This window comes from Paroedura picta, chromosome 1 (assembly GCF_049243985.1).
Source record: "Paroedura picta isolate Pp20150507F chromosome 1, Ppicta_v3.0, whole genome shotgun sequence".
NCBI lineage: Eukaryota > Metazoa > Chordata > Lepidosauria > Squamata > Gekkonidae > Paroedura > Paroedura picta.
The window spans coordinates 124797530-124809862 of NC_135369.1; the positions used below are offsets into that span (position 1 = coordinate 124797530).

The 12333-nt window shown below is 45.0% G+C and overlaps 1 protein-coding gene across 1 annotated transcript; it reads left to right on the forward strand.

The window, feature by feature from the left end:
* The first annotated feature begins 229 nt into the window (after positions 1-229).
* On the forward strand, positions 230-5866 carry CD24 (CD24 molecule). Its single transcript, XM_077312593.1, has 2 exons — positions 230-358; positions 4336-5866. The coding sequence occupies exons 1-2, from the start codon at positions 290-292 to the stop codon at positions 4513-4515; spliced, it is 249 nt and encodes an 82-aa protein (XP_077168708.1). The 5' UTR covers positions 230-289; the 3' UTR covers positions 4516-5866.
* Positions 5867-12333: the final 6467 nt, after the last annotated feature.

A 12333-nucleotide genomic window follows, 5' to 3' on the forward strand; every position in this document is an offset into this window, starting at 1 on the left:
TTGGAGAGGCGGCCACTGACCCATCTCTCCTCGAGAGTCATTGTTTTCGTCAACCCAACGCCTTTCCCACATCAGGAAGCAGGCGGGACCCGGCGGGCTGAGACGAGTTGGCAGGGGTTAACGGGCGAGAGAGGCGGGGGTGGCGGTCGATGCGATGAGGGGGGGGGGCAGCCGGGGTCTCCGCCCCGCCCCTCGGCGTGCCCATAAAAGCCCTGCGCAGCCTCCTCCCCAGCGCATCTCGCGAGCAGTTTCGGAGGGTGTCGGGGACGCTGTTGCAGGACGATCCGAAATGGGGACGGCGCTGGCTGCGCGGCTCGGCCTGGGGCTCTTGCTTCTGGCGCTTCTCTTACCCACCCAGGTGAGGCCGGAGCTGGGGAGGCTTCGCGGGCAGCCTGAGCCCAGAGCCCTGCAGCCCTCCCTTCCTGTGGGTGCTCGTCGTGCCTTTCCCCGCAGCGCCGGGGCAGCCTGCTTGCGCAGCTCTTGGCCATGCCCATCCTGAGAGTCGCGCCGGGGCTTCTTGGACTCGCTTTCTCTTACCCGCGGCGCAGACATGTGGGCGGCGTGGAGAAGGGCTGGATTGGGGGGGAAAGAGGCAGGTGTTGGGAACGCCGCCAGTGGAGCCCCTCAAAAGCGCTCGGTAGCGCGCGCACCCTCTCCCTGCATCGGGACAATGGAGATTCTCCCTCTCCCTGCCTTCCCATCCTTTGTCTGCTTTCCCTCTCCGCGAGCGCTCGGGCGGCTGGCTGGGCCGAATGGGCGTGGCACCGGAGGTTCGAGCCGGCTTCTGGCGCTTGGAGCCTCACCGTAAAGCGGACCGCGCCGCTGATTAAATAAGCCCTGGTTAAGCATGCGGGCGGCGCAAAGCACTTGCTACTAGAATGCGAGATAGCCCACTTCCGTCTGGGGGGATCGCGAGGCCAGCCGAGTCTCCACGGCCTGAACTCAATTATACAATAAGTGTGTGTGTGTGAGAGAGAGAGAGAGAATAGTAATAAGTTCAACATCTTCCATTTTCGGTCGTTTTCAAAGCAAATGTCCAGTGAGCTACAAGAATGTAGGGGTTGTTCAGTGAAGAATAAAGAGTGAGAAGCAGATAGTTTTAACCTGTCTGCATATTGGATAATACACTTCCAGTGTGCTTTTCCCACTAAAGTTCATAAGCCAAATGTGCAGAATGAGCCCTGGACTCTGAGAAGGCTTCAGCACTCCCCCTTCAGTGCAGTTTGCTCCCTGCCGAATTTTGAGAGCCTACTTATTTCAAATTTAAGCCAGTCAAATTTGTAGGATCCCCTCTGTATCTGCTTGTCACAAAAATGTGTGTTAAAACAAAGACAGGCTAGACTGCATTAATATTTCCAGCATCTGTAACAAGCATATGCTATTGAATTTGGATGAGTCATATTCCACAAAGACACACACACTATTTGGGCATTAAGATAGAGAGAATGTTGAAAGCAAAGGAGACGGCTTGCTGTAGGGTCCTAAGTCTGTTATAGAAGAGGAACGGGTAGAAGAAAGCAGAGCCAACAAGTCACCCAGAAAAGGGGGTTTAAATGATTTGTGTGTTGGGACAGACATAACTGAATATTGCAGCTCTTCATAGGATTAGTTGATGGGAAAAGTCAAGGTCTGAGGAGCAGCACTCATTGTGTGGCATATATGTAGCATCGCCGGGAGATCTGAGGATTGTCTGGCAGCTAGGCCAGGGACATTGGCAGGTGGTCTGCCATTGCCTGCCTCCACATCCTGGCTTGTAGTGTTCCTTGGAGGACTCCCATCCAAAGACTAGCCAGGGTCAGCCCTGCTTAGCGTCCGAGATCCGAGGGGATCAGGCTTACCTGGGCTATCCTGGTCAGGGCTACACAGCAGGAAAGTAAGAGTCTGAGGGAGGAGGCAGCTGGTCTTGGAGTCCAGACTTTTTCTCTTACGCCATGCATCCCTCCCACAGAGAAATTTGTCAGGAGTCATTAGCCTAACAGATGTTATGGAGGATATGTCCTGGTTTAGTTCCAGTTGGTGAAAGGAGAAACCTTCCTTAGGGTCAACAGAACAATTGTAAATCAGACTCCTGTGTCATCTTAAAAAACATTTATTCCAGCATAAGCTTCTTGTGAATCTGCTTCCACAGATAGCTTGTGGGCAGCATGCATATATTCAAGGAGATGCTGTAACCTTGTGCAGGATTCCCAGAATGCCCTTCTGATCCCCTGCCCTTTGCCAAAGAATTGCTGCTACCTGAAAGGGTTAACTCTCTTGGCCCTGACCTTTCTAGGGCTGCCAGTCCTATCTCAGCAGCTGATGTGTGACTAATGGAAAAAATCCCTTCTCTGCCCAGGAGGAAGAGCTTCCCTCTGCTCAACCTTGCCTGTATGTGAAGCAGTGTGAACCGGAGCACCTGTGGAATAAGATTGATCTAAAGGGAGTGTTTTTTTTTGGGGGGGGACAATACCCTTTTTTAACATTGACAAATGAGGGGCATTTGGGGAGGGAAATGCTGAACTTGGGAGACAGAAGTGTAAGCTTAGTTAGCTCCAAAAGGAAAGGCTTTCTGGTCTTCAGAGCCTACCTTACAGGTAGGCCAAGCATTCCAAGATTTGTAACCAAAAGAACATCCTTGCAAACAGTATATCAAGAACCCTAAGGGCTTGAGACAGTGGACTTGCAAGAAAGCTAGTCAAGTCCCACGGAAAAGGAATGTGAACTGTCTTGACTGTAGAATTTAGGCCTTGGTTTCTAAAGCTCTGGGTTTTGTTGTATATAATAACAGGTAACTAACTACCTTGGCAGTTGTAGCCTGAGGCTAGGAGGATACCACAGTCACTTATGGCTGTTACTTGATTTGCTCTAATCCAAGATGCGTTGATTGGATTTGACTTTCACTGAAACCAGTGGAGTTCATTTGAAAGAAAATCCGTCTAGGTGTAGGGTAAATGGGAGTGAAGCTAGTTTGCATTTGTGCCAGTATGTAGGAAGAATATGAAGCCTGCCTGCATGGTTTTTCACTGTGGCCCCTGGCAGAAAAGGCAATTACAAACTGAATCTTGCCATTAAAAATTGTACCCAGTTGCCGGACTGCCAGAGGTTCTTGAGCAGCAGCCTACTCTCCTATTTAGTTGTGATATAGTTTTCTAGGATAGAAGTCTGCAAAATGACTGAAACTTCACATAAGCTACTAGTCCATAAATGTAACATAACAGAATCTCAAACTAAACGATGCTGAGTTGGGGTAGGGGGAATAGTAGGAGAATTGCATTTGGTTACAGCTTAAAATTTCTCTTGTGTTCCCTATATGTAAGCCTACCTGGCTTGTGACCCAAAAGAACTCTGAAATATGTAACAGGCTGGAGATGGAGAACACTTCTCACCCAATATCCGGTGATCTGAAAAAGACCTCTCTGTTCCTGTTGTATGTGCTCGCTAGGCTGCTGCTTGCTTGTTTTCAAAAGCCTGTAAAACCTGTTCTACGAAAAGTGATAAGACAAGAGCCCTGTGTGCATGTCCTGGGAGCAAAATCTCTCTGCTTCTAAAGCTACAGTCTGTCTCCAGCCTCGCTTGGTGTAAGCATCACACTGTACCGAGAAAGAAAAACAGAACTGATTCTGCCCATCAGCTGATCCAGGCTTTCAACAACTTTATCTTTTTAAAAATATCAGAATAAGATAAAGCAGGCCCATTGTCTAATCAAGAGACAAAGAAGTTGTGCCTGGTTGAGTAAAGCCAAATGCTTAATACTCTTTGCTGGAACATTGTAATTGCTGCCTATTTGTTAGTTGGGCTCAATAAAAAGAGGCAAAAAGTTAACTAATTCATATGTCGGGTGCCACCAAGGCAGTGTTACACAGAAGTTTGAGCATGACCTTTTGTGAACTAGGCATTTACTTTAGCGTAATTCAAATAGCATAACTTTGTTTGCAGTCTATATTGTTCTCAATGCAAACTAGAGGTGCTGGAGGATTGCTGTTTAACAGTAGGGAAGAGTTGATGAGAAATTAGGAAACCTTACTGCATGCACAATAGAGTCACTATTGTAGATGACAATAACTTTTAGTCTTTCTGGAGCTCGTGGGGAAGTTGCGTGAACCATCTTTAGTCTTGTCCCTTGTTCTCTGCTCTGTTTTCTAGGCCAAGTTATAGATTTAGTAACAGATCTTGTTGGAGAGGCATTCTGACATATAGATAGTAGGGAAACTGCCTCTGTGAGCTGATGGAATAAGGATGGGCACAAATAACTGTGGGTACTATAATGTACTTGGTCCCTACAGGCAAGTTCAAATTAAGTAGTAAAACATTGCAGTAATTGTGGTTTCACAGTTTTTCTCTTTCATGCATATTTAGACGGGTGGTGACAATTCAACTGCTGCAACTCCCTTGCTCAGCAATTCAAGTTCAACTTCTTCTGTGCCATTGAGCACGCTGAACAATACCAGTGCCAACACTACCAAGGGACATGGAAATGCCCTTCAAGCATCTGCCGGCCTCTTCATTATCTCACTCTCTCTCCTGTATATTTGCTAAGAGGCTCTGGCTGGAAAACTCTTGCTGTTCCCTACCCAGTTTCCTTGCTCATCTGAGATGGCTAGACCTTCAGCACCCAGCATGAGAAAAGAACCACAGAATGCCTACACCAGTCCACTGCAGCTGATGCTCTAGTCCACTTACTGGTACCAATCCAACCTATGAAGTTTCTGATCTGCAGCCATCTTCCCTGAAAACAATTTGAAAACTGAGAGCCACAAGGCAATGGATCAACGTAAGTCTTCAACAGCTGGAATTGGAAATAAGAAATGAAAAGTACAGCTTGACTAGCCATGGATAATACTTCCTCTGTGAAAAATTCTAGATGATACATAGATCAGGAAGCTATGCAAAATAAGGACTCCAATATTTTGAAAAATGAAGCAACGCCTCTAAGCTTATAAAACCACTAGAAGATACAACAGCTGAAGTGATCGCTGATTCTATTCAGAAGGATGTATCCAGCAGCAACCAAATTCCATCCAGCCGCTCACTATGGTGGAATTGCCAGGACACTTCAGTTCAGCCGATTTTTTTGTTTTAAGCCTCTGTTTAATATGTGGCTGTTCTAGCTGGGCCTTTGTAGTTTGTTGACAGACTTATTTTATTTACTGTGGTATTTCAGGTTTCCATTTTATTAGAGTTGTTATAAATGAAACAATGTGCCAGCAAAACGAAGTGCTGAAAGACCCCTCAAGAGTTTATATAAAATATAAGCAAGGGATTAAACCTCCACTAAAGCTCGAGAGCAAATGTCCTTTTTTTTTTCTTTTCTTCTCCTTCCTGGCAACTTTCTTCCCAAATCTGAATAATTTAACATGTCAATTTTAATTTGATGCAATTTGTAAAATCTCATTCATAATTGTTCATCTTGATTTCTTGTCACTGTGCTGTGGCAGGGCACTGAAGAAAATCCCTCTGTCAGACTGAGGGGGCTAAAATCAAGCATCTTAAATGTGTATCTATTAAATTGAGACTGACACGGACTTCCCACAATTTGTTTCTATGCTAAATGTTCTAAAGCTGGCATTATGATGAAGGTTCAGTTTCTAAATACATAGAGCTTTCAGAAAATTAAAGATGATGAGTATGTATCTTGTCCATATGAAGTCTTGTTGGATTACTGTGTTAACTGCTTTAAACAGAACCTGTCTTCTGATTTGTCAGCCACTTAAAACTTAACCCTAGCATTGTGAAATATCTGTATGGCAAAACTCTAGAATATTATGGGAAGTACGTGTGCACTTTGTACTCTTGTATTCAGTGCACTGTTTGATTTTTTTTGTGGCAGTTTAGCCATGCTTTGAGTTCAATTGGACAAATTGTAAATAATAAAAAAAACTGATATAAAGATTGTGTAGTTGAGCTTTTCTTCCAGTCTGCTCTTCAAGATTTTTTTGCTAAACAAAAGCCAGAAAAGGAATCAGTAGCCTTTTTGTAGAGGAAGAAATGCCCTCTAAGCAGAACTGATGAAGAGAACTTACAATGGGCCAATGGCCTTCATGCTAGCCTTTACAGCTGCCACCTTTTCGAGCCTTCTATAGGATGGGTATAAATTCAACATGCTATTTGGAGCAGTATGAGCAGTATTGCCAAATGGCTGCTTTGCAATAATCAGGCACATCAGTGTTGTCTGTGGGTCCCATTCATGACAAATTATAGGATGATCCTTGAGCTTCACTTGCATTCCCTTAGTTTAGAACAGCTTAGAGACAAGATGACCAGCTGTTTAGTTTCATGCCTGTTGCATCAAGATCACCTGTTTCCTTTGGCAGTAGAATCTTGACTTTATCCAAAGGCTAGGTTTCTAGTAATTCTGGTCCTACAGCTGCGAAGAACTAGATGTCCTTTAATTCTGAACTGGTGAGTACTGTTATCCTGCAAGCACTTGGTATTTCCCCAAATAGTGGCAGAGGTAGGCTAGCTCTCAGTGTATGACTATGTAAAGTTGGTCCTTCGCTTTTAGTGAAGACCTCACAGACACGAAGTCACTGAAGAACAGCATTCTCTCTTACAAGTGTTTACAGGATCAGTTTCAGTGAGAGTGTTAGCTGGTGTTTGGGATGGGCAACAGGCTTGGAGAAAAATGTTTTTTCCCTTTAATAAGAGGCTTATGGTATAGACCAATGGTTCTCAACCTGGGGGTTGAACGACCCTTTCACAGGGAGCAGCTTGGCTGGGGGGGGGGCCTGCCACTGTTGCCGCTCCCCCTGCAGGCACCCCGCTCGGCCACCAGCCGCTCCAGCAGTGCCTTCAGCGCACGGCAATCTTCCACCAGGCACTCCAGGTAGTGGCACAGCTCGGCAGGATAAGAGGCAGAACTGAACTGAGAAACCCCGGAAAAAAAACATTTATATACCGTCATGAACAATAGATCTTCACGCCATAGGTCAGTTTCGGTTTACTTTCTGTGAAAGAACACTTGCCTAACTTTTTGGGCACAACATGAACTGTATTAAAGGCTCGCCACATTATGAAGGTTGAGAACCACTGGTATAGACAATGGCAGGTGAAGCTAGCCATGGCAGAGGGTAAGTAACAGCATCTGTACCTGCTGCATATTAAAGAAACCTTTAGAGCTGGCAACTCTGTGAGCTAGGGGGGAATGTAAGTTGACAAATCGTTGACAAATCGCAGTGAATGTTCTGTGTGTAGTGTATTCTGGGTTCAGTGTGACTAAAAAATGGGCTAGGGTTCTATGAAAATTGAAATTGCGCCTTTAGGGCTTTTAATATAAAAATACTTCTATCTGTTCTGGCCCTTGCTAATCTGGTAATCTGGAAGGCAATCCTAATATAATTTAATTGCAGGACAGTGGAATTGCTGAAGAAATGAAAATGCCAGGAAGAACAAAAGCCAGCAGAAGTGGCAGGGCCTACATATTTAATATTCACTTCTATGTTAAGTAGCATTGAACCTCTACTAATTGCCTCTACATTGCTCATTGTGTCTGAGCAATGGCATTGCAGCACTTTGATTACACAGATGAATCATAACATTTAAACCCATAACTTTTCAGCAATCCCCCTTCAAACAAAAAAGATCTCTGTATGTAGGATGTCAGATCCTGTAAATTCATTGGTAGAGAAAGCCAAAAAAAGTACCTACTGCTTGTGAAACTGCTGGTTTAAGCCTAGGTACGTGTGATTAGGCCTTTAATTGATGGGGTCTATACTGGCAGTGCTTGACCAAGGAAAAGATTTTGGGGTCTCAGTGAAAATGTCTCTCATGCCTGAAGTAGGCATAAAAAGGGTGAAAGCAATGGATCATTAGGAAAGGGCTGAAAATAAAACAGGCTGCAGTGTAAACTATGATGTGGCTTACGTGTGCCATTCTGGTTGTCCCATCAAAAAGAGGATGAGCCCAGGAAGTTCAAAGAAGGTCTGGGAACATCTCCCCTGCAAGGAAAGGGAGTTTGGAGGCTGTGCTAAACATTTATAAAATTATGCGTAGCATGGTACAACAGGACTTAAATGCTACAACTCATTGCAGCCTGCCAAAAATTATTCAGACAAAAAGATTTCTTCACATAATAGATAACTGAATTATGGGAACTGATACCATGGAACGGAAGTGAATTATGGAAACTGCTACCACTCCAACCTACCCCTCTTTTTTGCCTTTAAGTCACAGCTGATTCCTGGCATCCCCGTGGAGTGCTCAAGGCAAGAGACTTTCAGAGGTGGTTTGCCACTTCTTGCTTGGTATTGCTGGTATTGCTTGGTGGTCTCCCTTCCAAATACTAGCCAAGGCCAAACCTGCTTAGCTTCTGAGAACTGGCAAGGTCAGGCTAGCCTGTTAGCTTCAACAGGGTTGATACCCATTCCTGAAGAAGAGACTCATCCATTGCTAATAACCATGATGGCTGAATGGAAGCAAGATGTTCAGTGACAGGATCCTGCTGCATGCCAGTAGATGGGCAGCTGCCAGCAACAGGCTTTGGTTCCTGTGCCCCAGCTGTGGGCTTTCAGAGGAGCCTGACCAACCACTATGGGAAACAGGAGGTGCTCTGAGCCAACAGTGGTAGTCTCATGTAGTAAACTGCCTTCCTCCCCCCATTTATTGTGAAACCATGCATCTTAAACATCCCTGATGCTGCTGCCCCCCATTTCTCCAAAAAGTGTGTCTTCTGTCCAAAAATAACGATCAAAACACTTGGGATGTTGGGATTTATGACAAGAAATAAAGCAAAGATTCTTAAATGTTTTGTTTGCTTTTGGCCTCAAGAATAGGCCCCATAAGGTGGCTGGTAATAAAGTGTAATCAAAATACAATTTAAACACATTGGTGATTGAAAGCACCATCGGCACAAAACAGCCTTCTGAAGTATGGCAACTGACCCACCGAGCGCTTCCTGTAACCGGATTAACAACATCAGACTTACAACCGGCTCCCTCAACTTTAATTTTAAGGTTTCTAAATTTACAGAGAGTGGTTCTAATGAGGGCTCCTGAAAACGATGTTTTAATAATTGAGCAGACTTTCCCAGCCTTGATGTTTTTTCCCCAAGCACTTTCTCATGAGAGCTGTCTTGATTCTTGCCTATAGCCCCATTGATTCCAAGCCCTCTGTTTGCCATATATTTATCAAAGTCACCTCACTCCGCAGTTCAGGTTACATAAAGTCCTTTAGCAAGCCTGACAATGGAACGTTTGTGTTCCAGGAGCTACTGCGTTTATTTAAACATGCATACTTTAAAGTCATTTTTAGCCAGTGTCTGCATTTTGCTTCCTTTCAGACTTCTAGTACTCAGATTTCTACATATAACTGAAATGGTTCCTGAAATAAACTAGCATTCAGTGACTGAGCTGGGATGGGAACAATTGTCAACCTCTTTCTCTCCCTCTGCTGAACAAGGTAATGTTGAAATAGGATCTTGGCTTTTTTATGCACAGTGTTTTTATAGCACTTGTCATTTATTTAATTCACTTTAAATCTGTGTACTACAATTCAGTATTATGCAGAAGGTGCTGATTTAAAATCCCCATTTTGTTTCCCATAATTTAAGAGCAGCATTAAGCATTTAATGTTTTCAGCCCCTTTCCAGTTGTATGCTGAAGCCTTAAAAAGTAATTGGATCTCCCATTCACTTATCAGTGTCTGATTAGTCAAGTAAAACCCTCAGCTTCCTGCTCCTGAATGCATAATTTGCCTGGTTTAGTCTTCATCAGCAGGCTCTGAAAAAATGATTGGAGTCTGCAAAAGAAATATGATTGATTCTTTACTATTCAGCCAATTTTCTGAGCATTTCATTCCTACAGAAATGTCAATTTGTGTCCTTTGGAGACCAGTAATAACATTTGCATCATTCATGCAGCATATATATGAATGTATATCCTTAACGCTATTTCACTCCCTTATATATTTGGGAAACAGCCTCCTGGGAGTAGACTGTCCGGGGCCCTGCCTGTCCAGGTCCACCCTGATTGGCCCTCCCTCTTCAGCTCCCACTTTCCCTCCTTGCCTGCTAGAAGCCTTGTGGCTGAGGCCTCCATTGTCTCCCACAAGGAGAGAAGCAGCGACAGGGCTTTGCGGCCCGCAGGTACGCTTCTGCTGGGAGGGAGCTGGGGAGGGGAGTTTGCAGCCTTCCTGCGGGCCACAAAGCCCTGTCGCCGCAGGTGGGGGGACAGCTTTCCACTCCCTTTAGCCCAGGAAGTGCTCTCGCCATGGCGAGAGCACTTTCCGGGCCAAAGAAAGCCTCCCGCGGCAGCGCCACTGGCGGGGGGTGGGGTTTCCACTCCCTTTAGCCTGCTTTGCAGCCCACAGGGAGCTGCAGCCACCCTCTCATGCCCTCCTGCCTGCCGTTCCTTTCAATGCCCATTTTTAAAATGGGCTTTGATACTGGTATATCTATAATACATAAGCTGCTATTTCTGGCCTGGCAAATTCTAGCTTTCAGTATACAGAGATACAAGTGGAGAATTAGATAAGTAATATTAAAGTCTAAACATTCTAAAACAGGAATATTAATACTAAATATTAATATTTCAGTGATCCATCTTGTACAGTGCACAGATCTGACACTAGAATAAAAACCTTTTAGCCTCACCACAAAATAACTTAGAATCCCAACTGCATGCCAAACTTGTCTGACCATAAACCCTCTGGCCCCCAGGCATCTGACTGAAAGACATTCAACAGGGTTATTTTTTTAGTCCATTGGCACCTTCAAGACCAACAAATCGTGTTCAAGGTGTAAGTGTGCTACGCAACAAAAGCTTACACCATGAATAAAATTGTGTTGGCCTTAAAGGTGCTACTGGACCGATCTAAACTTTGTTTTATTACTTCCCGCCAACATGGCTCCTATAGACACTCAGCTCCAACAACCATACAACTTTACTGGAACTAGAAATACTAAACAACAACAATCAGAACGGCAGAACTTATATTCACATTTGTGGCTCCCACCAAAGCACATGATTAAGCCTCAACAGAGGCCTGTGATTGGTCCTTAAGTTTCTGCACTGATTGGCTTTGCCCTGGGAACCAACAAATCTCTAACAACAGTTCTGGAGCTCAGGCTCAGCTTTCAAGCTCTTAGTCTCTAAATGTCCACTGGCCCAGCAACTATCTAGGGTTATTTTTGCTAACTTTAGAATCTGATTTGATTTGGTTTCCTTACAAAGAACCCATTTTCCTTTGTATCCTTTTAATATAATGATCATTGGTGGCAAGTTGTGTGCCATCCCAAATACAACTACTGAAGGCTGAATGCCTTGAGATGCCATTCTTGGTTGTAGAAACAGAATGATCTTCGTGTTACCTACATGATCACAGATCTTTCCCTTTCCATATAGGACTACAGAAGAGCCATGAAAGCATAGTTGTCTAGAATTATGCTGCAAATACGATGATCTATCATTCATCCACACTGTTGCAGATCACATGGAAAGCAGCATGTCTTGATGTGCTCAATCCAGGGCTCCAAATGGCAACATGTTTATTTTACCAAGACCAGAGTCCAAAACCATTATGGCCTATTATGCACGGCCACCGAAACGGCGATTTCGGGTCACATGGAAAACGCGGAGGGGGAAGACGCAAAGCAAACCGCTTATGCACGGGATGGGACGCAATGGCTGCAAAACCCAGAGTAACCGATTATGCACGTGGCGACCCCAGCGCCGCTTCTGGTTGCACCCCGGTCGCCTGGAAGCTCTGCTTTCTTCCACGTTTCACTAATGCGGCTTTTTCAGCAGCATGCACCAAATTTGCAGCTGGTTGCAGCCGGCGCCGTGCGTTATCAATGATTTTAGGTGACGCCATTCCACCCCGAATGTGGACCTTCCCCTCCGTGCATAATGGGCCTATGGGATGACATTTTCAGGATATAGACTGTTATTTCAGAAACAAAACTTTAAAATGTTTTTTTCTTGACTCATGGGGCAGTATATACAGGGTAGGACTATAGGAAGGGGCTAGCTTTTGGTACATGGCACAGATAAATCATTCTTGAGTTCTCTCTGTGTCTCTGTCAGCAGCTTGGGGCAGCTCTCTCTGTGTCTCTCTCTGCCTCCCTTGCAACAGGAGCAATAGGAGGGAATGAGGGCTCATGTTTGGTCTGGCAGGGCTTTGTGTGTCTCTGTCTGTGACACTTCTGAGAAGAACGTGACTAGCATGCAGGGAGGGAGGGCGGGAGCTGTAGGGGCAAGGCCAATCAGGGTGCAGCCAGCATTGCTGCCTGTACCCTGATTGGCCCTATTCCAACTTGGACAGCTGGACATGTTCCACCCCCCCCAGGATGTTTCACAAATATATAGAGGAACCATGGATAAGGATATAAGTATATATACACACTAACGTGCACGACCATGC